The 24,294-nt window shown below is 42.8% G+C and overlaps 2 protein-coding genes across 2 annotated transcripts in view; one reads left to right on the top strand and one right to left on the bottom strand.

Annotated features, from left to right (window-relative positions):
• Positions 1-24,294, top strand: part of LOC134579483 (fatty acyl-CoA hydrolase precursor, medium chain-like) — a 28,105-nt gene that overhangs the window by 2,649 nt on the left and 1,162 nt on the right. The window contains exons 2-10 of the mRNA XM_063438790.1: positions 14,928-15,132; positions 17,952-18,090; positions 20,724-20,857; positions 21,098-21,251; positions 21,565-21,678; positions 21,881-21,976; positions 22,540-22,680; positions 22,945-23,022; positions 23,956-24,100. Coding sequence (XP_063294860.1) covers positions 14,928-15,132; positions 17,952-18,090; positions 20,724-20,857; positions 21,098-21,251; positions 21,565-21,678; positions 21,881-21,976; positions 22,540-22,680; positions 22,945-23,022; positions 23,956-24,100 — 1,206 coding nt within the window. The remainder of the gene's footprint in view (positions 1-14,927; positions 15,133-17,951; positions 18,091-20,723; positions 20,858-21,097; positions 21,252-21,564; positions 21,679-21,880; positions 21,977-22,539; positions 22,681-22,944; positions 23,023-23,955; positions 24,101-24,294) is intronic.
• LOC134578389 (large ribosomal subunit protein eL34-like) lies at positions 756-1,162 on the bottom strand. Its single transcript, XM_063437380.1, has one exon. It carries the CDS (start codon positions 1,133-1,135, stop codon positions 782-784), a length of 354 nt encoding a protein of 117 aa, XP_063293450.1. The 5' UTR covers positions 1,136-1,162; the 3' UTR covers positions 756-781.

Genomic DNA, 24,294 nt, shown 5'->3' with positions numbered 1-24,294 from the left:
TTTGCTCAGCGGGTTGGGACGGCTTGATTGGCAGGCAGCCTGACATGCATTCACACCGGGCTGACCTGCCAGTAATTTGGGGAGACTCACTCCTTCCCAGGCAGGTCTGTCCCCTTTGGATATGATCACAGCACGGGCTTTGCCCCTTCACCCCTCCCAATGTTGGCGTGGGGGGGTGATTCTGCAGTTTGTGTTGTACCTGTCTGGACACATGCTATGACAGTGGCAGCCACATTTCAGGGGAGCAGCGGATCACAAAATAACCATCGGACAGCTTGGATCTAATGCAATGTATAGGCCTGGAACTTCAGCTGCAAGCAGACCCTGGTCCATGGGGCAAAGTGGAACAGTCACCATGGAAATCACTGGAATATTCATAAACATAGATCCTGGTTGCTTCCATTTTAGAACGTTTAGATGGATTTTGCAAATATGTCTGTTTTTCCCACAGGGGTGTCTATGTTTCAAGCTCCATTTAAAAGTGAACTATGGTGCCTACAATGCTCTGTCAGCAAAATGATAAAATCGGGCAGTCATTCAGGCATGTGATAAAATATAAAGAAGATAAGAATGATTTCGTGTTTTTTATATGAGGAGTAATCTAGGATTGCTGGGACCTCTGTACATTGTATTGTACAAACGCACGAGCCAAAGTCTAATTACTGTGATAACCTGCATTGGCCAAACCCTTTAAACAGTTTATCATACATACAAAATATACCAATAGCAGTCTGTTATATACACCACATACAGGTTTAGTTTGATGTAGGCAATGCCGATTTTACTTTGTCTTCTGGCTCTGTGCTTGAGCCTTCAGCACTTTCACCACAATCTTCTGCTCCTCAACAAGGAATGCTCTCTTGATCCTGTCACGAGCACATTTTGCACACATGGATCCACCATATGCTCTGCAGACGTGATTCTTTGTTTTGGAGAGTCTCATGAGCACTTTAGGTCTGACTGCGCGAATACCACGGAGTCTGCCTGGGCAGATGCCACATGCTGATTTTGGAGCCTTTCCCACTTTCTTGGTGTATAGGTATACAATTATGTTACCTGGTGTTTGAGACAATCTGGTATTGTTGGAGGTTGTGTTGTAGGACAACCTACGATGGTATGTCAGACGCTGAACCATTTTTAGATCTGTGACCGCCGACACCGGAAGAGGTCCAATAACAGTTTATAATATATGTGGCAAAGATGCCTCTGACACAAGCTCCTGGAGGAGCCTGCTGGCTAGTCTCCTGCCCAAGGACTATGGGCCATGTTAAAAACATGCTAAAAGACTGTGTTTGTGGGATTTCCCTGGATGTTTCAGGAACAAACCCACAAACTAAGGTCCACCCGGATGCTTGTTAAGTTCTATTGACACCTTTTAACGATTCACACCTCAGTCGGCTGGCCATCTGACGCAGGCAGCGGTTGTCACGGCACTGCCATGTACTCACTTGCTTCTAGGCGCCCATGGCGTCCTCATGGTGGAGCCGCGGCGCTTGCCGCTCTCCAAGCCTCCTCCCCCGGGTCTGCGGTGGTTCCCTCTCTCCCTTTTGCCGCTGAGGTCCACGGCAAGCACGCCATCGCGGCAAGATGGCGGCTGCCACACAGACCCGGTGTTCTGGACAGGGTGTGGGAGGAGAGCTGCGGATCTGGTAGGGGAGAGCAGGTCAGGATGCCAAGATTGCACTGAGTCCCTGACCTCCTTTTATAGACCCTGCTTGTTCCACCTGCTGGAGGGAGGTGGCTGATCACATGACACTGTCTCCCTATTTAAACCCTGCATGCCTCTCAGTCAGTGCTTGGTTATTTTCCTTGCTCCTGTATCCTAGCCTTTTGACCTGATTCCTGATCCTTGGACTCGTGGCTAAGGGGCTGAAAGTGCTTATGTTGTCCCGGCGACGGCTAAGGAGCTAAAAATGCTTATGGTGTCCCGGCGATAGCAATGAAGCGTGCTTGGCGGAGGTATCCAGTCAGGGTACCAGGTGGTCAGCCACAATATATACCAATAGCATATACAAGAAAAAGAGAGCGCTAGTACTAAATGGTTAACTGGCTAGCGTAATAACCAAAAAATATCTAAACAGTATATAAATTGATACCGATACCAGAAGTAGATAAGCTGCTAAAACAAAAGAAAATCCCAATTTCTAATAAAAATGCATATTTGAAATTTCAGCGCTTAATAAATAATCCCCCTATTTGTAAAGAGGGTCTTAAAATAAGAAACAGTGGAAAAAATTGTATAACACTGTAAACCATATATAACTAAAAATAAATAAAAATAAGAAATAAAAAATAAATAAAATTTAAAAATAAAAATAAAATGAAATAAAATTAAAAGTCCAACAAATAATAGTCCAGAATCAAATGTGGAAAAATGCCACTATCAGAAATCCAAAGTACGATAAAAAGAGATGTAAATCCTGCACCAAAATCCTAATGTGTAGTGGAGAGTAGGGGTCCAGATATACGGAAATACCTTGGATAGAAGGGAAAACAGAAACGGTATATAGTGTAAAACCGTAACACAATTTATTATGATATAAAATCCCCCCCTACATAAATACTCTTACACGAAAAAAAGAGATACTCATCAAATAGCAGACCGCTTCCATGCCCAGTCGTTTGTTCAGATGAAGCTGTGATTTCTCCAAGAAGACAGGAACTGCCCGGTGCACTCGGGAAAAAAATTTTCTTTGATGCTGGCAGGAAAACAGCGGACTTGCGGCAAATGCGGCTTGAGTTAGAAGCCGGTAAAGCAGGGAATGCTGCAGATGAAGTCTCGGTGGACACCTGATCAACGCGTTTCGCCCCTTCTACGGGGGCTTTTTCAAGATGGGTGTCTCATGCCTGGCTTGGCAGTTATATACTTTTGCCGGGCAAAAATCATTTAAAATCTTAAAGGTATAGCTACAAACAAATAAAATACTTTTTTCAACCGACATAAACATTTCATATCAATTAAAAGGCTGTGACTTGAGATATACAAATAACTGTACCAATAACTGAGATAGAGATGTCTAAGCATCTTAACACATGAAATCTGAAGTGTATCATAGCAACAATTGGAAAAAATTACAAATGTTGCATCTGTGTGTCGTTTTTCCAATGTAGCAACATCTTAGTAAATATTCCGTATAATGGCAACTAATATATACTTCTTTTTTACTTGAAGAGCCACAATTTGTTGATACTATTAAGTGGTAATAATTTAAATATTGTGCTCTAATTACACCAACACTATAAAGTGTCCTATCAGGCATAAAAACAAATGGAAAAATATATAATATAGTACATACATAAAGTGGAATGAAATAAAATAGAATAATAAAATAAATGTCTTATCCGAGCTTAGACCTAAGTAGTAGTATATGGCAGTGACAGTTGTTGTATATATTACAGTATCTATTAGGCCATATTTAAACCCCAACAGTAATAGGGGTATATCTCCTAAACCCTTATTGGGACCAAAATCATAAAAAAACATTTTGAGTGTAATAAACCACTAACTATAGTATATTCATTAATTCCAGCTCTGCATTTAGGCCCCAGGGGACAAGGGTCTTCAAATTATAGATCCAGAACATTTCTCGATATGTTAACATTCTACTCAGTTCTCCTCCCCTCCATGGCACTTCTAGTTTTTCAATGCCGCAATATGATAGGAGTGTGGGATCACGATTATGATGTGTATTGAAGTGATTTGAAAGTGTGTGTTTATCAAATCTTCTTTTTATATTATACACATGTTCCCTGAGCCTGGTTTTTAATGTTCTTTTGGTTTGACCTATATACTGGAGGCCACACGGGCACTCCAACTTGTATATGACCTGTTTTGTATTGCACGTGATACAGTTCTTAATCTGGAATGTTTGTTTGGTTGTTGAGGACTGAAAGGTGGTACAATTTTTTCTTATCGTGCTTAATTTGCATATGTGGCAACTGCCACATTTATAGTACCCCTTTTGGCCATTTAAAAAATGATTGGATCTAGATGGCTTACTGTAACTATGTACCAATCTGTTGCGTAACGTAGGAGCCCCCCTAAAGATAACTCTAGGTTTAACTGGTAAAAGCGTAGCCAAAGCTGCATCTTGGCGAAGTAGGTGCCAATGTTTCTGTATGCTGTTTTTGATCTTATATGCTTGGGCACTATAGTTTTTATAATTCTTTATTTTTGAGGTGCAGTGGAGACAGACATAGCATAACAGTGACATATAGGTAACAAGCATTATGAATGGTTACAAGTAGAGGCACAATATGTCAGGAGTAACTGCACACATTTTTGGTTACGAATGCAAAACATGAGATAAAACAAACTTTGTGGTTATAACATGCTTCAATATATGTTTTCAAGATGGGCTGCACTTTTTTAAGGCAAACATGCTTATTAACAGTGAGACAATACATATGCTGAGAGGCATTAAGGACATGCAGATTGACAAAAACTTTCACTGGTAGTTGTATATTAAGTATGCTTAGGTTGGTCTTGCCAGTGGTGGTCGATCAAGAGAGGCAAACATATATATTCAATACGCACTGGTTGAGAGGGTAAATTGAAATTACATGCATGGGAAGCAAATCGTGTAACTATAAGCTTAGAGTAAGCAGAGCATAACCACTGGGTAGCAATCATGTACACATTTTTACAAGTGCGATAAGTGGGCGGCGTGACCTGTATAGAATATTGATTAACACACTATATAACACATCTAAGTTTCAGGGGATTAGGTGGGATTAAGTGGACCATCGACATCTGTGCGTTCTGCCAGTACCTTAATATGGTAGTAGGAGCGTAATAGGAACAGGTGATACATGCTTATTGGTAATACTGTGATCGTTGATATACATTAAGCAGTATAATTGATTCAGTAACCTGGAGTGCACGTTCAGATAGCATAGGGTACTAGTATAGGAGATAGGTACATTAAATGTAAATCGAGAGGTATGCTCACATGCACTAGGGAGGCTGCTTATTTATAACACAAGGATAAACAACAATTAATGAGAAACAGGATAGCGTTCATTGTTATGTGAGTATGAGTCATAACCCATGGTTATAATGGGTGGCCATAGAGTCTTTACATTGTAGACACTTTACCCTATGCCTGCCTGTGGGTGTGTAGAGTCCCGTGGCCAGGTTATGTGCAGCAGGCTTTCCCGGCTTACATTGAGTCGGCTGGTGGGAGCTGTCACCGGGGGGGTTCGTTGTGGTACCGACTGTGTGGTGTGCCCCTTGTTGTGTCTCCCCTGGTGTCGTGGCGTTTTTTTGTAAAGGTTCCCGTGCCTTGCTCTGTGAGTGCGAGCAGGGTTGCTGTGAGTGCGAGCAGGGTTGTTGGGCACTATAGTTAAACACTTAAGGACATAAATCTTCATTATTCTTGTTTGACTCTGCACTTTTTTGCTTCTTGTGTAGGATGTTTACACGTTCTATGTTTGTCACTTTTTCAAGAGCTGTATCTAGTGCTTTCTCGTCATATCTTTTTTCTATGAACTGGTGTTTCACTTTTTGAAGTTGTTGGTTACATATTTCAGGGTCAGAACAATTTTTCTTGACCCTTAGGAATTGTCCAAAGGGGACGCCTGAGAGCCAAGTGGGATAGTGGCAACTAGAATTTAGAATGTAACTGTTGACGTCTACACTCTTGAAAAAGGTTTTGGACTTGAGGGTACTATGTTGATCCGTGTATAGGACCAAGTCCAGGAAATCTATGCTACTCGAACTATACTTGTATGTAAAGGATAGGTTGTATTCGTTCCTGTTGATACATGCTAAAAACTCTAGTAGTTCTGTTTCTCCCCCTCTCCAGACAAAAAAACAGTCATCAATGTACCGTCTATAGAAGACCAGGTTCGCCCCCCACTGGTGGCCTTGCCAGATGAACAAGTTTTCCCAGTAGGCCATAAAGATGTTCGCATAGCTTGGGGCGAACCTGGTCCCCATAGCGGTACCATTGATCTGCAGATAGATATCGTTACCATGCCAAAAGAAATTATTATTAAGTATGAAATCAATACATTCTATCAAGAATTCTACTTGTTCCACCAACATGGTGGGGTCCTCATATAGAGTTTTTCTCACTGCTTTTAATCCCTGATCATGTTTGATAACAGTATACAATGACGTAACGTCGCATGTAACCATTATATAATTCTGCTCCCATTTCAGACTTTCAATATTTATGAGCAGATCCCCACTATCTTTTAAGTATGATTTGGCCTTTTTAACAAAGGGTTGTAATATGACATCTATATACTGGGATAGGTTACATGTAAAGACCCTATCCCAGAAATAATGGGTCTCCCTGGGGGCTTTTCGAGACTCTTGTGGATTTTCGGTAGTTGGTAAAATACTGTTTTTTTGGGGTAAACCACCATAACATACTCTAGTTCTTTTTTGTCCAATATATTTAGATAGCTACCTCTCTCCAATATACTGAACAAATGTTTTTTGATGTCAGACGTGGGGTCTCCTCTTATCTGCTTATTGTCAGGATCGGGACAGGGATCCAACACGCAGAGTACAAACAGTAGCCAGATACGTATACCGGACCTTAGAATGGCCGGACTAACGTAAGTAGTACAGAATAGAATGGTCAAAGACAAGCCGAGGTCGAGGGTAACAGAAGACAGGTAAGCGAGAGACAAGCCGAATCAAGGGTAACAGAGATAAGCAGAGTAAGGTAAACAAGCCGGGTCAAAACCAAAAGGGATAATAGAATACACAAGCACTGAGTGACTAGAACAAGCTAGAACCACGACAGGGCAATGAGCTAATGAAAGAAGCTCTGTTAAATACCCTGTTCAGAGCAGTAACCACGCCTCCGAGGCGTCTTGATTGGTCCTGCAGCAATTGACTGACAGGTCGTTCCGGGGGAGTGTCCTGATGACTACTTCCTGCCTAGATGCTGTAAAAGGCAGTCACTCCCTCGCGGCCGGCCTAGCATGACCGGATAGACCGCGGGGAAGGGAGCCATCAGACCGTCTGGATGGAGGAACTGCTAAGTCTCTACCTCTTTCGGAGGTAGAGACCACAGGTACCATGACAGTACCCCCCCTCTCAGATACGCCCACCGGGCGGAATGAACCGGGACGAGATGGGAAGCGAGAGTGATACGCCCTGCGGAGACGGGGAACATGAACATCCTCCTGAGGTACCCAACTCCTCTCCTCAGGACCATATCCCTTCCAATCAACCAGATATTGTACTCTCCCCCGGGAGATTCGAGAATCAATAATAGAGTTAACCTCATACTCCTCCTGACCCTCCACCTGAACGGAGCGAGGAGGGGCTATTGTGGAGGAAAATCTGTTACATATGAGTGGTTTCAGCAATGAAACGTGAAACGAGTTCGGGATGCGTAAGGTATTAGGAAGAGCTAAACGATACGCAACTGGATTGATACGGGTCAGCACCCTGTAGGGTCCAATATAACGAGGAGCGAACTTCATGGATGGCACTTTTAAACGGATGTTCCTCGTGCTCAGCCATACCCTATCACCTGGAACAAAGACCGGAGCCGCCCTTCTACGTTTATCAGCGTGTTTCTTAACCAACATAGAGTTGTGCACAAGGATTTGTCGAGTTTGATCCCACAACTTCCTCAAATTGGCAACATGAACATCAACCGACGGCACCCCCTGGGAAGGAGAATCCGAAGGAAGAATAGACGGATGAAAACCATAATTCATGAAGAAGGGGCTTGAATGAGTAGAATCGCAAACAAGATTGTTGTGTGCAAACTCCGCCCAAGGAATCAAACCGACCCAATCATCCTGGTGTTCAGAAACAAAGCATCGTAAATATTGTTCAATTTTCTGGTTGGTACGTTCAGCAGCTCCGTTAGACTGAGGATGATAGGCAGAAGAAAAGTTTAATTTAATACCAAGTTGAGAGCAGAAGGACCTCCATAAGCGGGAAACAAATTGGGAGCCTCTGTCCGATACAATTTGAGAGGGTATCCCATGTAGGCGAAAAATCTCCTTAGCGAATATCTCTGCCAATTCGGGAGAAGACGGGAGTTTAGGCAGGGGAATGAAGTGTGCCATCTTAGTAAACCTGTCAACCACGGTGAGGATAACAGTCTGTCTTTTAGAGATAGGTAGATCGACAATAAAGTCCATGGCCAAACAGGACCATGGTTTTTCTGGAACCTCCAAGGGGTGCAGGAATCCACATGGAAGCGTATGGGGTTGTTTGGTTTTAGTACAAACTTCACATGCAGCGATGAACTCCTCAATATCCCTCCGTAAAGCAGGCCACCAGAAGTCCTTAGAGATCAACGCGTAAATTTTGCGAATACCAGGATGTCCCGCCATCTTGCTATTATGTAAACACTGTAAAAGTTCCAGTTGAAGAGCAGGAGGAACGAAATGACGACCCGCAGGAGTCTGTTTAGGTGCTAGATGTTGCAACTTAATGATCTCGGCCAGTAATGGAGAATGAATCCTAAGATTCGTATTAGCAATGATATTGCCTTTCGGAACTATAGAAGAAAGAACTGGTTCAGGTACAGTAGAAGGTTCATATTGGCGAGATAATGCATTGGCTTTAGAGTTTTTAGAACCAGGTCTGTAAGTCAGTACATAATTGAAGTGAATCAGGAATAAGGACCAACGAGCTTGTCTAGAGGATAAGCGCTTAGCCTCCCCAATATAGGACAAGTTTTTGTGGTCCGTCAAAATCGTAATAGGGTGTAGGGTCCCCTCCAACAAATGTCTCCACTCCTTTAAGGCTTTAATGACTGCTAACAGTTCCCTTTCCCCGATGTCATATCTGCTCTCAGGCCCAGAAAATTTCTTAGAGAAGAAACCACAAGGGTGTAACGGTTTATCCACCCCTAACCTTTGAGACAGAACAGCCCCAACTGCTGTCTCAGAGGCATCGACCTCAAGCAAGAAAGGCAGAGTCGTATCAGGATGGACTAGAATGGGAGCCGAGGCAAAAAGTTCCTTGAGAGTCTTGAAAGCACCAAGAGCTTCCTTAGACCAGAACTTAGTATCAGCCCCTTGTTTGGTCATATTGTTAATAGGCGCAATGATAGAGAAGTATCCTTTAATGAAGCGCCTATAGTAGTTGGAAAAACCAATAAACCTTTGGATAGCTTTGAGTCCTTTGGGCAAGGGCCAGTCTAAAATAGGTTGGAGTTTTACAGGATCCATTTTAAAACCTTCCCCAGAAATCACGTATCCAAGAAAGTCTACCTGAGACTGATCAAAACTGCACTTCTCCAATTTGCAATATAGACCATGTTGCAGCAGCTTGTGTAATACCTTTCTGACCTGTCTATGGTGAGTCTCAATCTCCTTAGAGTGTATTAGTATGTCGTCCAGGTAAACAATAACACAATCATGCTGAAACTCCCTAAGTACCTCATTAATCAAATCTTGAAATACTGCAGGCGCATTGCATAGTCCAAATGGCATAACAGTGTATTCGTAATGGCCATACCGGGTATTGAATGCCGTCATCCACTCGTGACCTTGCTGGATTCTCACCAAATTGTAAGCCCCTCTGAGATCTAACTTGGTGAAGATTTTGGAGCCCTTAAGACGATCAAATAACTCGGTAATCAGTGGGATAGGATAGGCATTTCTGACAGTTATTTTGTTCAAGCCTCGGTAATCGATACATGGTCTCAGCGTGCCATCCTTCTTCTTAATGAAAAAAAACCCAGCCCCGGCCGGAGAAGAAGACCTCCTGATGAATCCCTTTTCTAAATTCTCCCGAATATACTCCTCTAGAACCGAATTTTCCTGAACAGACAAAGGATATACATGGCCCCTCGGAGGCATAGTGCCGGGTAGAAGCTTAATCTTACAGTCAAATGACCTGTGTGGAGGCAAAGAATCGGCATTCTTCTTGTCAAACACTGCCCTTAAGTCTAGGTAAAGGTCTGGTATTTGTCTTTCTGTGGACTGAGTAGGATTCTCCGGTATGTTAATATTAGCTAATGGAGAAACCGTGCACAAACACCGATCCTGGCAGCCCTGGCCCCACGAGAGTATCTCTCCTAACTCCCAATCGATAATAGGGTTATGTTTTTTCAACCATGGGTACCCCAGAACTATGGGAACGGAAGGAGACGAAATGAGCATAAGAGATAAATTCTCCACGTGTAGGATACCAACATTTAAATCAATGGGTATGGTCTCACGAAAGATAACAGGGTCTAGTAGTGGTCTACCATCTATGGTCTCAACGGCCAAAGGTGTCTCCGTTAGCTGGGATGGGAAATTGTTCTTACTAGCAAAGGCTTGGTCGATAAAATTCTCAGCAGCACCGGAATCTATCAATGCCATAGCCCTTACTACTTCCTTCCCCCAAGTTAAGGAAACTGGTAGCAGAAGCCTGTGATCTTTATAATTAGGAGTAGAGGACAAAATAGAAACACCCAAGGCCTGTCCTCTAGAGAGACTTAGGTGCGAGCGTTTCCCGGGCGGTTAGAACAGTTCGAGAGTAAATGACCCTTGGCCCCACAATACATACACAAACCCTCTCTTCTCCTGTGCTGTCTTTCCTCCTCAGAGAGGCGGGTGTACCCTATCTGCATAGGTTCAGTAAGCAAAGATATCGTGGAGTCAGGACTTGGAAAAGCGGGAGCTAACCTAAAAGAAGGTCTCTGGTTCCTCTCTCGAGTGTTCTGTCTCTCTCTTAGACGTTCATCTATACGAGAGATGAACGAAATTAAATCCTCTAAATTCTCAGGGAGTTCTCTGGTAGCAACCTCATTTATTTATTTATTTATTTATTAAAATTCTTAAGAAACGCAGTCTTATTACCCATAGGGTCTCGATGCGCATACCAGCAATCAAAAACAAGCAAAACAATATCCAGCACACAACAGCATTATAATCACATGCATTTGAACCAGGTTAAAAATTTCATGTAATCCCGTATGCCTGAGCAAATAAAACTGTTTTTAAGCTCCGGCGGAACTTCAGTAGATCATTCTCAAGTCTTAATGTCAGAGGCAGGGAGTTCCAAAATTGCGCTCCCTGAACATCACTCGTCCTCCCTCCGCACTTTTTCTTTTTAAAATTTGGAATCTTCAATAAGGCTAAATCAGCCGATCTCAAGGATCGACTGGGAGCATAGCGTGTGAATTTATCCTTCAGATAGTCTGGTCCCATACCGTGGATTGCCTTATATACCAAACAACCATTTTTAAACAGAACCCGTTCACGAACGGGCAGCCAGTGCAGGGCTTTTAAAGATGGAGTGATATGGTCATTGCGGGCCACACCCGTAAGTAGCCTTGCAGCTGCGTTCTGTATCAACTGTAGCTTGTGTATGATGTTCTGAGGCAGTCCAAGGTACAGGACATTGCAGTAGTCCAATCGGCTACCAATGATGGCGTTGACCACCGAGATTTGATCGGAGGGGGCAATAAATCTAAAAATAGACCTCAGAAGCTTCAGGTGGTAGTGGCAAGAACTTACCACCTGATTGATCTGGGGCTTCAGTGTCAACCTAGAGTCGAAAATGACTCCCAGATCTCTGACCTTGGTGGCAGGACTCGGAGATGGAGAAAACGAGTCCGGCCATGAGGGAAAGATACTATTCACCTCCTGGTTACTGAAGATGATGCATTCAGTTTTGGAGCCATTAAGTTTTAAATAATTGGCTCCCATCTCATCAAGAATTACATCAGATAGGCCATTCAAAAATACATCCATATACGCCTGCTCATTCCACTTGATTTCTGCCGCCAGAGACCTGAACTCTAGTGCATAATCCACCAGTGTTCGGTTCTCCTGTCTCAGGCGCAACAGTAATCTGGCTGCATTAACCTTTCTACCTGGAGGGTCAAATGTTCTTCTAAAAGCAGCTACAAATGCGTTATAGTTATAAACTAATGGGTTATCGTTCTCCCATAGTGGGTTGGCCCATCTCAGAGCTTTCTCAATGAGTAGGGTGATAATAAATCCTACTTTTGCCCTATCTGTAGGATAAGAGCGAGGTTGCAATTCAAAGTGGATACTAATTTGGTTTAAAAAACCACGACACTTCTCAGGAGCCCCACCATAGCGTACTGGGGGGGTAATGTGAGAAGAAGCACCCACTGTGGCTACCTCTAGACCTGAACCGACAGGAGAAACAGGGGTATTACGTATCTCCTCTGGTGGGTTATTGGCACAAGCTAATAGAGCCTGTAGCGCAAGCGCCATCTGATCCATTCTGTGATCCATGGCTTCAAACCTAGGATCAGGAGCAGCCAGCTTACTGTTTGTACTTGCAGGATCCATTGGCCCTGTCGTAATGTCAGAATCGGGACAGGGATCCAACACGCAGAGTACAAACAGTAGCCAGATACGTATACCGGACCTTAGAATGGCCGGACTAACGTAAGTAGTACAGAATAGAATGGTCAAAGACAAGCCGAGGTCGAGGGTAACAGAAGACAGGTAAGCGAGAGACAAGCCGAATCAAGGGTAACAGAGATAAGCAGAGTAAGGTAAACAAGCCGGGTCAAAACCAAAAGGGATAATAGAATACACAAGCACTGAGTGACTAGAACAAGCTAGAACCACGACAGGGCAATGAGCTAATGAAAGAAGCTCTGTTAAATACCCTGTTCAGAGCAGTAACCACGCCTCCGAGGCGTCTTGATTGGTCCTGCAGCAATTGACTGACAGGTCGTTCCGGGGGAGTGTCCTGATGACTACTTCCTGCCTAGATGCTGTAAAAGGCAGTCACTCCCTCGCGGCCGGCCTAGCATGACCGGATAGACCGCGGGGAAGGGAGCCATCAGACCGTCTGGATGGAGGAACAGCTAAGTCTCTACCTCTTTCGGAGGTAGAGACCACAGGTACCCTGACACTTATATGTGAGGGAATCATCCAAAATTCTCTTACATTCTCTGTTGTAATCCTCAGTATTTAGGACCACAATTCCCCCCCCCTTGTCCGCTGGCTTTATAGTGATGTCTTTATTGGCACTGAGCTCTTTAAGTGCTTTGTTTTCCCATACACTTAAATTATGTTGGTTTTTGGCTACTTTTTTGGGTAGCTTATCTATATCTGCCGCTACTGCCAGATTAAAAGCTGTCATAGGTCCACTTATTTGATTGGTTGGACAAAAGGAAGACTTATTTCTCAGGGCTGTGTGTTGGAAGATAGTTTTCTCCGGTTTTTGTATCGCCGGGATGGGATTGTTTAAGAAAAATTTCTTTAGAGTTAATTTCCTGATATATTTTTGTACATCTAAATATGCTGAAAAAGGGTCTGATGTGGTTGTAGGAGCATATTTTAAGCCTCTGTTAAGAACTTTAATTTGATGTTTGGATAAATTAACATTAGATAGATTGAAAATTCCCATTAGGTCTACCTTCTCATTTTCTTTTCTCCTACGGTATCTCTCCCCCCCCCTGCATCCTCTAGCAGGGGTCTTTTTTTGGTATTTGATTGTTGGGGCTCTATTCGGTACCGACTGAGGTATTTCCCTCTTGGCGCCGGGCAGTTCCTGTCTTCTTGGAGGAATCACAGCTTCATCTGAACAAACGACTGGGCATGGAAGCGGTCTGCTATTTGATGAGTATCTCTTTTTTTCGTGTAAGAGTATTTATGTAGGGGGGGATTTTATATCATAATAAATTGTGTTACGGTTTTACACTATATACCGTTTCTGTTTTCCCTTCTATCCAAGGTATTTCCGTATATCTGGACCCCTACTCTCCACTACACATTAGGATTTTGGTGCAGGATTTACATCTCTTTTTATCGTACTTTGGATTTCTGATAGTGGCATTTTTCCACATTTGATTCTGGACTATTATTTGTTGGACTTTTAATTTTATTTCATTTTATTTTTATTTTTAAATTTTATTTATTTTTTATGTCTTATTTTTATTTATTTTTAGTTATATATGGTTTATAGTGTTATACAATATACCAATAGCAGTTTATCATATTTACAGCTGGACTTTGTGCTTAGTGTATGATTAATAACTTAATAAAGGGGATAATTAAATGAGTAAACTGTTTAATCTTGTTATGACGTCCCATAAAACATGTTAATGTGGGAAAATCATAAGAATTCTAGAACCAACCGCATTCATTCTACCGTAATGTAACCTGTAAACTACAACACACACACATATATATATTTATGTCTATTAGCGCTACATAAATAAAATATACATACACTGTATACCTACTATACTTACTGTGTCTCACTTTACTCTAATGTAACATGTAAAGTGCTGTGTACACCTGTTAGCACTAAATCAATAAAATATACATACATTGTATTAGACTTATGCATGGCAAAATAACGAGGTTCCTCTGAATCGATTAACCCCCCAAAAAGTTTTGTTTTAACAAACCGGGTTTCATCTTTGTGCCGAATTTCATCTGTGCGATCATTATGGGACTGTTTTGAGGAGCCTGGGGCAGAGGAGGAAAAGCAGGAGCCTGGGGCAAAGGAGAAGCAGGGGGAACCTGGGGTAGATGAGAAACAGCAGGAGGAGCCTGGGGTAGAGGAAGGACAGAGAAAGCCTAGAGCAGAGGAGGAGAAGCGGGAGCCTGGGGCAGATGAAGGAACCTGGGACAGAGGAGGGGCAGCTGAAGCCTGGGCCAGAGGACTGGCAGGGAGAGCCTGGGGCAGACGAGAAGCAGGGGGAGCCTGGGGCAGAGGAAGGACAGAGAGCCTGGGGCAGAGGAGAAGCACGGGAAGCCTGGGCCAGAGGAGGGGCAGGGAGATCCTGGGGCAGAGAACAACATACACATTTGAAATAACAGCAACTATATTAAGTCCAAACATTTTTCTAATATGAGTAGAACTATTTATGGAGATGGACTGGCAAGGGGTACACAAGTGAAAACAAAATGTTGGGAACCACTGCTCTAGTCCATTTCCTCTCAAGTCCTACTCTCTTTATGTTCTATGTAGCTCCTTGTATTTTTTTCTATCTTCTGCTTTTTCTTAGGGCAAGAAAATGCTCAACCTGTAGTGGCTACAAAATATGGGAGACAACGTGGGAAAGTGGTGACAGTAAGAGGTACAGAGCGTAGCGTACACGTGTTTCTTGGGATTCCTTTTGCTAAGCCTCCTGTTGGAGAATTACGATATGCCCGTCCGCAACCCCCAGAACCTTGGAACTCCCTAAGAGATGCAACTATAGACCCTCCAATGTAAGTATTAAACATAACAGTATGGTATTAAAGTATACAGAGCGTCTCCAATTCATAAATAATTCGATTTAAATAGCTAATATTTGTTTAGTCAATCTTACAAATACCATTCAACACCAGGGGGCGCCAATTTACCTAGTACGTACGTGATAAAAGCTGAGAATCTACGGTATTACTTGACATTTAATGATCATAGCATCCTCATATTCACCGCATATCGACACTCATTCGCAGAGTACAGAGATATCATACAATATGACTGGATTTCGTATACTTACCATATTTGAGTTCCTCTGTTAGAAACAAATGTGAATTATTCATTAAGATTTAATAGGGTTATTCAATACACTGCGAGATATTCAGTCAGTGTAACATTTTAGGTCAAAATAATTATTTAAAAAAAAAATGGTTATTAAACAGAAAACACAGCCGCCGTGGAGAATGTTTTTAAAATATATTGGCTACTTTGTCAAGAATTTAACATTTAATATTCTGAATATTTATAGCATTCTCTAAATTCCGCATGCTCCTGTTCTGGATTATCCAAAAACATTCAAAATTTGCAAAATGTGTACATTATTCTCAAATTTGGATCCAGCCAAATGGCTGTCATCTTACAGTAAATTAAAGGAACACTATAGTCACCTAAATTACTTTAGCTAAATAAAGCCGTTTTAGTGTATAGATCATTCCCCTGCAATTTCACTGCTCAATTCACTGTCATTTAGGAGTTAAATCACTTTGTTTCTGTTTATGCAGCACTAGCAGGGCCGGTGCAGGGATTTTTGCCGCCCTAGGCAAAAGTAAAGTTTGCCGCCCCCCCATGTGACATCACAATGCCCCACCCATATGATCTGCCATGTTAACACCAGTGCTGTAGTGCCGCCGTGTTTACATTAAATGGCCTGCAGGGACAGGCTATAGACACCAGAACCACTACATTAAGCTGCAGTGGTTCTGGGGACTATAGTGTTTCTTTAATGTGAGGTAAATAAGAGATTAGTGCCACGAATAATATACTAGATTGCCTACTTACAACCAGATGAGGATGATGATGGGCTCTAGCTGCAGTCTGGCTCCACTGGTCTGGTGTAGAACAAGATCTCTGGAGGCTGTTTGTAACTGTGGTCACAAAAATCAATGTTCTGGGAGAACGGGAAGCAGCTCCAATTTTTGGGGCCCTTTACACAGCTCAAGGTCTGGGTCTTAGGGTCCACCAATGAGTTTGTTCACAGGGGGTGGAGTGTGTAGGGGATGTCCTGATATGTGTGTAAGGAATGCATTGTGTGAATCTGTGTTTGTATGTGTAAGGGCTGCAAGGTGTGTTTCTATGTACGGGATGCAGTGTGTGCGTCTGTAAGGGGTGCATTGAGTGTGTGTAAGGAAGGCATTGTGTGTTTCTGTGTGTGTGTAAGGGTTGCATTGCTATTGTGTGTGTGTGTGTGTAATGCATTGTGTGTTTTTCTGTGTGCAAGGGGTGCATTGTGTGTGTGTATGTGTGATGGATGTCACTCTCCCCCCTCCCTTGTCACTCTCTTCTCCCCCCTCCCTTGTCACTCTCTTCTCCCCCCTCCCTTGTCACTCTCTTCTTCCCCCCTCCCTTGTCACTCTCTTCTCCCCCCTTGTCACTCTCTTCTCCCCCTCCTTGTCACTCTCTTCTCCCCCCTCCCTTGTCACTCTTCTCTCCCCCATGTCCCTCTCTTCTCCCCCCCTTGTCACTCTCTTCTCCCCACTTCCTTGTCCCTCTCTTCTCTCCCCCCACCCATGTCCCTCTCTTCTCTCCCCCCTCCCATGTCCCTGTCTTCTCTCCCCCCATGTCCCTTTCTTCTCTCCCCCCCATGTCCCTCTCTTCTCTCCCCCCCATGTCCCTCTCTTCTCTCCCCCCTCCCATGTCCCTCTCTTCTCTCCCCCCACTCCCATGTCCCTCTCGTCTCTCCCCCCCTCCCATGTCCCTCTCTTCTCTCCTGCTCCCTCCCTGTCAATTTATTTCTCCCCCCTCCCCTACCTCTGTTGTAGCATGGCCGAGCCCTGTAACTCAGTGTGCACTTCCTGTCAGTCCGGCCGGGTACAGGAGACAGATGCTGCCTGTACCCGCGGACCATACAGAGCTCGGCCACGCTACAGTGAGGGAGTGACAGGAGAGAGCGCTGAGCGCTTCCCTCCAGTCAGCCCCTCTCCTCATGCTGCGCCCGGGCGGTGCACCCTCATGTACGCACCAGCCCGGGCAAAGCTGCAGCTGCCTGAGGCTCTCTGCAGAGCGCTCGGGCGGCTGCAGCATGAGGGGGGCCGGCACTCCTGGGGGCGCCCCTTCCCAGGGGGCGCCCTAGGCGACTGCCTAGTCCGCCTAACAGGTAGCACCGGCCCTGAGCACTAGCCACAACTCCCCTGGCTATGATTGACAGAGCCTGCATGGAAAAAAAACTGGTTTCACTTTCAAACAGATGTAATTTACCTTAAATAATTGTATCTCAATCTCTAAATTGAACTGCAATCACATACAGGAGGCTCTTGCAGGGTCTAGCAAGCTATTAACATAGCAGAGAATTAAACAGAACTTGCAGAACTTGCAATAAAGAAAGCCTAAATAGGGCTCTCTTTACAGGAAGTGTTTATGGAAGGCTGTGCAAGTCACATGCAGGGAGGTGTGACTAGGGTTCATAAACAAAGGGATTTAACTCCTAAATGGCAGAGGATTGAGCAATGAGGCTGCAGGGGCATGTTCTATACACCAAAACTGCTTCATTAAGCTAAAGTTGTTCAGGTGACTATAATGTCCCTTTAAAGTGTAGTGATAGCTCAATTCATTCCACTCGTGACAGGTGTTTACAAAGTAAAGAAGAAACAGTGAAAATGACTGAGGCCTTCAGAGCAGAGTGTACGGTTCCCCCACTTTCTGAGGACTGCTTGTATCTAAATATCTACACTCCCGGAGATCGAGACAAGGATTCCAAGTTACCAGTGAGTACTGATACATTCTAGCAAGGTTGGAATTCTTCATGATTTACTAATAGGCGGGAGCAGAGGAGAGAAGAACACCTTGTGAGTAGATACATTTGACTTTTGTCCATCTCCACTATCTCCCACCATCTCGCTATGCCGCAGCCAGACTGTTGGTGGCTGCAATGTTCGCCAGTCTAACGATGTTTGTGCCACTGTTAGCATAGATCTCTATCCCAACCACCATGTATCATTAGTGTTTGCACTGTGACTCTTATTACCTAAGAATTTGTGTGATGAACACAACCAAGGCCCATGTTTTTGGGCCAGTCTAGGCCATTTATCCTGTATGCTATGTACTTCACCACTATATCTCTTATATATTATAAGGTTAGATAAGACTGGTTTATGAAAAATGAAAATAGGGAACAGGCTGTGCCAAATATGAATGTTAACTAAACAAGTGTATGAACACAATATATCAATGTAAAATAGCTTAAATAATAATTGCTTATATTTTGTAGAATTGATACATGTCGTCCCTCATCTCTAAACCAACACTATACACTACAGTCCCGACGCGCGTTTCATCATTCCGGCTCTTCAAGGGGCCAGTCCCGATGCGCGTTTCACCATTACGGCTCTTCCAGGGGCCAGTCCCGACGCGCGTTTCACCATTACGGCTCTTCCGGGGGAAGTCCCAACGCGCATTTCACCATTACGGCTCTTCCAGGGGCCAGTCCCGACGCACGTTTCACCATTACGGCTCTTCCAGGGGCCAGTCTCGACGCGCGTTTCACCATTACGGCTCTTCCAGGGGAAGTCCCGACGCGCGTTTCACCATTACAGCTCTTCCAGGGGCCAGTCCCGACACGCGTTCCACAATTACGGCTCTTCCAGCGGAAGTCCCGATGCGCATTTCACCATTACGGCTCTTCCAGGGACCAGTCCCGACACACGTTTCACCATTACGGCTCTTCCAGGGGCCAGTCCCGACGCGCGTTTCACCATTACGGCTCTTCCAGGGACCAGTCCCGACGCGCGTTTCACCATTACGGCTCTTCCAGGGGCCAGTCCCGACGCGCGTTTCACCATTACGGCTCTTCCAGGGGCCAGTCCCGACACGCGTTCCACAATGACGGCTTTTCCAGGGGAAGTCCCCTGGAAGAGCCATAACGGTGAAACGCGCGTCGGGACTGTAGTGTATAGTGTTGGTTTAGAGATGAGGGACGACATGTATCAATTCTACAAAATATATTACCACCCATACCATATATTTCTTTTCTTTTAACTGTTTTTTTTTTAAATGTAATTAAATGTTTTTAAATGTTAAATGTTAAATGTTTTTTTTCATTTTTTTTTGTTGTTGTTGCTGTTAATACTTTTCTCTACCAGATGCCTTTATAGCTTCTCTGTGCTCGCTAGGACTTTCAGTCTTTGCTCAAGAGACAGGGTGGGGGGAATTGCTACTTTGTTTCATCTCTCCCTCCCTGGTTAATTAGTGAGTGGACAAGTGTTACTTTATTTTCTGTCTATATATTTCTTCTGCACATCACAGCTTACAGTGCTGGGTTATAGCAAACAGCTTCGGACTTATTTTTTTCAATTTTAGTACAATAATTTGTGTTTAATATTATTTTATTTGGATTGCTTGTCAATTTAAATATGATATTCTCCTATTCTTTGTAGGATTCTTTACCTACCACAGACATTGACTGGATTCACTATATTGGTGTCCAGGTTTTTTTTTAATATTTATACAATTACATTAAAGGTTATGTTTTATTAAGGTTACTCTCTGCACATTGGGGCTTCTCTCCTAAATGGTCAGTTCTTGAGTTCTCTTTTTTGTTTATAGTGTATTCATCGTGGGGGTTACCCCCCTCCTCCCCCTACTATTAGAGTAACTTGATCATCTCTCCCTAGAAGGTTTCTTTTGCGTAGTTATTCTAGGAGATAAACACAAAAAGAAAAAAAATCTTGTGCTATATTGTCTTAAACAACATAAACAATAGCATCAAAAATAGCAGAAAGGCTAATGGAAAAGCACTCAAACACAGACTGGTTAAAGTACAACTCCTAACTATCGGACTCAGGGAGGATCAGCCCCTGGTGTGCGTAGGATCCTATCAATGCACTTTCAGCCGTCAGGTAAAGTATATAATAAGTATTTATTTAAAACAAACAGATTAATAAATCTTATTCCAGCATCAGTGTCCCATAACAGCTCACCAGCCCCTTCTACAATTGAGAGTGTGTCCGGCACGAGCCCGAACCCTGAAGTAGACAGTGATCACCGATCGGAACGAGCAACCAAGCCTAAGAGAAGAGTGGGACTTGTGGGGGCAGTTGTTGTACATACCGGACACACTCTCAATTGTAGAAGGGGCTGGTGAGCTGGTATGGGACACTGATGCTGATGCTACAATATGTTTTTTTAAATCTTTTTGATTTAAATAAATACGTATATACTTTACATTCACTACAACTGATACCTTTTTGAATCTAATTACCAGGATTATTTTGTTGGTTGCTGCAATTTGTATCCACAGTCCTTTGGTTTATTTTGCGCCATTTTATTTACCTATATATATATATATATATATACACATACATGTTTAGATGTTTTACAATCTGTTCCCTGACTAATCTAGGTTATGGTATTCATTCATGGAGGAGGATTAGTGATTGGAGCAGCGACGATGTACGATGGATCTGCATTGAGCGCGTATGAAAATGTTGTGTTGGTGTCGATCCAGTACAGACTGGGTTTGCTGGGATTCTTCAGGTAAATTACAAAATTACAGCACACTGTACTGAGCATGTAATATACTATGATCTCAATCCCAAACCTGCACTTGTTTTCCTCTGAACCACCATCAGCAAATTTACCGTATTCCAGTGGAGAACAATTGAAAAATGCATAGAATTTCCAAAAACTAAAACACAACACACAGGCAGACATTTTTTCTAATCATTCTTCTGGATATGAGAACTAAACTCCCCTTTCTAATTCTTGTGTACCCAGTACAGAGGACTTGAAAATACCTCCAAATCTTGGATTTTTGGATCAAATTGCTGCTCTTCAATGGATTCGCGAAAATATTAAGGATTTCGGAGGGGATCCTCAATCTGTTGCTATATTTGGGGAATCGGCCGGAGGACTGAGTGTTTCTGCTCATGTAAGTTTCACCTAATCTATTCTTGACTATTTATTAATTATCACCCAGGACAAATTTGAAAACAATGGGGGTATATGATTATTTTTCATTTCTTCCTGGTAATATGTTTTCAAAGCAAGTCACCCTCTTATCACATAATTTCAGCCCACCAGTATGTCCCCTCGAGTGATATAATGTGTATATGTAGTGCAGTTTTACTCTTTATGTTAAAGTTAATAAATGCCTTTGCATTTGTGTTTTTAAAAATCACCTACTGTGCCCCCTCCTGTTTTTTGTAATTGTTTCTTTTTTGCCTATTTGCGGTACATTTTAGGTGTTATCGCCGTTATCTAAGGGATTGTTCCACAGAGCCATTGCCGAGAGTGGAACAGCAATAATGCCTGGACTTATAGCCACCCAACCTGAACGAATGGCTGCAGTAAATCGCGTAAGCATCACTTTAAGTGGATGTACATACTGGAGGCTACAGTCTATTGCTATACGAATCAAAAACGACATTACTAAACTAGGCTGTTATTAGGGGTATATTGGGTCTATAAATACTTTTAAAAAATAATAATTTTCTGCATATTTAGCAGTTGGATTTAATTGTATTTTTTTTAACCAAAATTGGTGCATTTTTTTGGCAGCTCATTGCTAATATATCTGGCTGTGATTTGGCAGAGGTGGCGGACTGCTTGAAGGCGAAAACCAAAGAAGAACTTCTTTCAATAATTTCAGAGATGGTACGGAATTTGTTGGTGAAACTTTTTACCTTTGGCCAACGTGTAGCCACAACTGTTGAAATGTGATATTTCCGGTGACCTCCATGGACCTGGAATGAGGTCAAGGTCAAGTAAAGCAGAATTGTGCAATGTCAGAGCTGGTCCAGTTTGCTACATTCGATAAAATGATGGAGCTGTTAGTAGGAGGGTTGAGCACAAAAAATTGGAACTGGTTAGACCAGGCTTCCCCAAACTCCAGCCCTCCAGATGTTGCTGAACTACAACTCCCATGATTCTCAGCCTATCTTTTTCATTCCTAGAATCATGTAGTTCAGCAACATCTGGAGGGCCGGAGTTTGGGGAAGGCTGGCTTAGACCAAGGAAAGACGCAGGAAAAAAAAGACAGACTTGGTGCCAATCTCAATGAAGGGCTTTAAAAAGCAGTCACTAGACAAATAACAGCTGGTTACAGAAGAGTAGATAACAAGGGCAGGAAACAGAGAAAGCCAGAACAGGTTACAGTGTCAGCCCCTACTAATGTATATCCAACAGATACTGTAAGAAATAATGTTGTCTCTGTGCAGAGGTTTATGCCTTTACCTGGGTGTGTTGATGGCGAGTTCTTTCCCAAACCCGCAGAAGAGATCTTGGCCAATAAAGAGATGAATGATGTTCCGTTAATGATTGGTGTCAATGACCATGAGTGCGGTTGGCTCCTTCCATCGGTAAGATCGTTTCCCAGAGTCCTTCTACTAAACTGTTTTATCATTTCATCCACATTCTCCTCATTAGTTTAGAGTTCATTAAGAAACCATAACTTCCAGAACACATAGATGTTTTATAACAATAACATTAGCATTAAATAATATTATTAAGAAGACAACACATGTTTTATTCTTGAATATCATTTGACAGAAATGTACCATTGAGACATTTAGATGTGTTTAATTAAAATTTTTATTATTATTATTATTATTTTGTGTTACCAGTCCTTGAACATGAGTGGACTAACGGAAGGAATGGATAAGGAAATGGTCCGATCTACCCTGAATTCTTTCCATTTCTTGGTAAGACCTATGTACGGTTTATATATGAAGATCTTGTGCTAGAAGGATGAATTTTCACAAAAACCATAGTAGCAGGTGTTTAGATGGTATATAATAACAGTGGGAAGGCAGAGAGCAATTTAGTATAAATATGGAACGTGTCAGACTGCGTGTGCGTATTATTATCAAACTCACATATTTTAGAGCCATTCTGTGCCCAGAATAGCACACTTCACCTCAATCTCTATTCAAGGGATGTATTCTCTCTGCTTCTATAAGGATAGGTAAGGATGGGTAACCCAACACACAGAATAAGGACACACAAATACAGGAAAAATAGTAGATTGTAGTACGTATTACTGGACCTTAGAGTGGCATGACTTAACATGGAAAGAACATGAGATAGAAGTGTCAGAAACAGACCAAGTTCAAGAGCAATGGAGATATATTAAGTCAGTAGTCAATCAAAGGTCAGGGTCACAGGGAACAGAGTAGGAGAGACAATCCAAGATCAATAACCAGGAAAAAAAAACGTGTTCTCAGATAACCAAACTGGAAACCACAACGGGGCATTTAGCACATGTATTCATAGGCCTGGGGGCGTTTCCTTTGTAGCCATGCCCCAAAATGTGAGTAGGCATCTGTAATGTAGTGATTATGTCACAATGTGGGTGTGGCTTAATGGGCAACAAAAGGGGTGGGGCTACAGCATCTGGTGCCAGAAACGCTAACAAAGGTGTCTTAGGGTGGGAAACTGAATTGGTGCCCACTTGGGGTTGACAGGGGCACCAGGTAAGGGATGTAGCACAAAGATATGTATCCTAACAGTTTGTGAAATTAAACAGAGATCTATCTATAATTTCATGATATGTATATATATGTTGTAGAAAGTTGTTGTAGAAGTGTCATCATTTTTAGTAGAATTTCCGAGACCTGCTTATTTTATTTTTTTAGGGTCTCTCATCTGACGAAACGCGTTTGTTGATGGAAGAGAAATTTGGAACAGATGACCGTTTTGAACTCCGAAACCAGTTATGGGATCTGTGTGGTGATTTGATGTTTGCTATACCTGCTCTTAAAACTGCAAAGTATCACCGGGGTAAGTGACATAAACAGAGATTTACGTGTGGACATAGAACAAGTAACAAGGGATTCATGTCCTACTGCTGAGAAAGACATGTTTTACTAAGCTCATACATCGTAGACATAATTTGACAATACTTGTCTATTTTTCTTTGCACTTCTCATTTGTACGTCCGTCCTAAAAGAGTTAGGCACATGCAAAGATTGTGC

Source organism: Pelobates fuscus, chromosome 12 (genome assembly GCF_036172605.1).
Source record: "Pelobates fuscus isolate aPelFus1 chromosome 12, aPelFus1.pri, whole genome shotgun sequence".
Lineage (NCBI taxonomy): Eukaryota > Metazoa > Chordata > Amphibia > Anura > Pelobatidae > Pelobates > Pelobates fuscus.
Note: the sequence above shows the minus strand (reverse complement) of the source record. Positions and strands in the feature narration are given on the sequence as shown.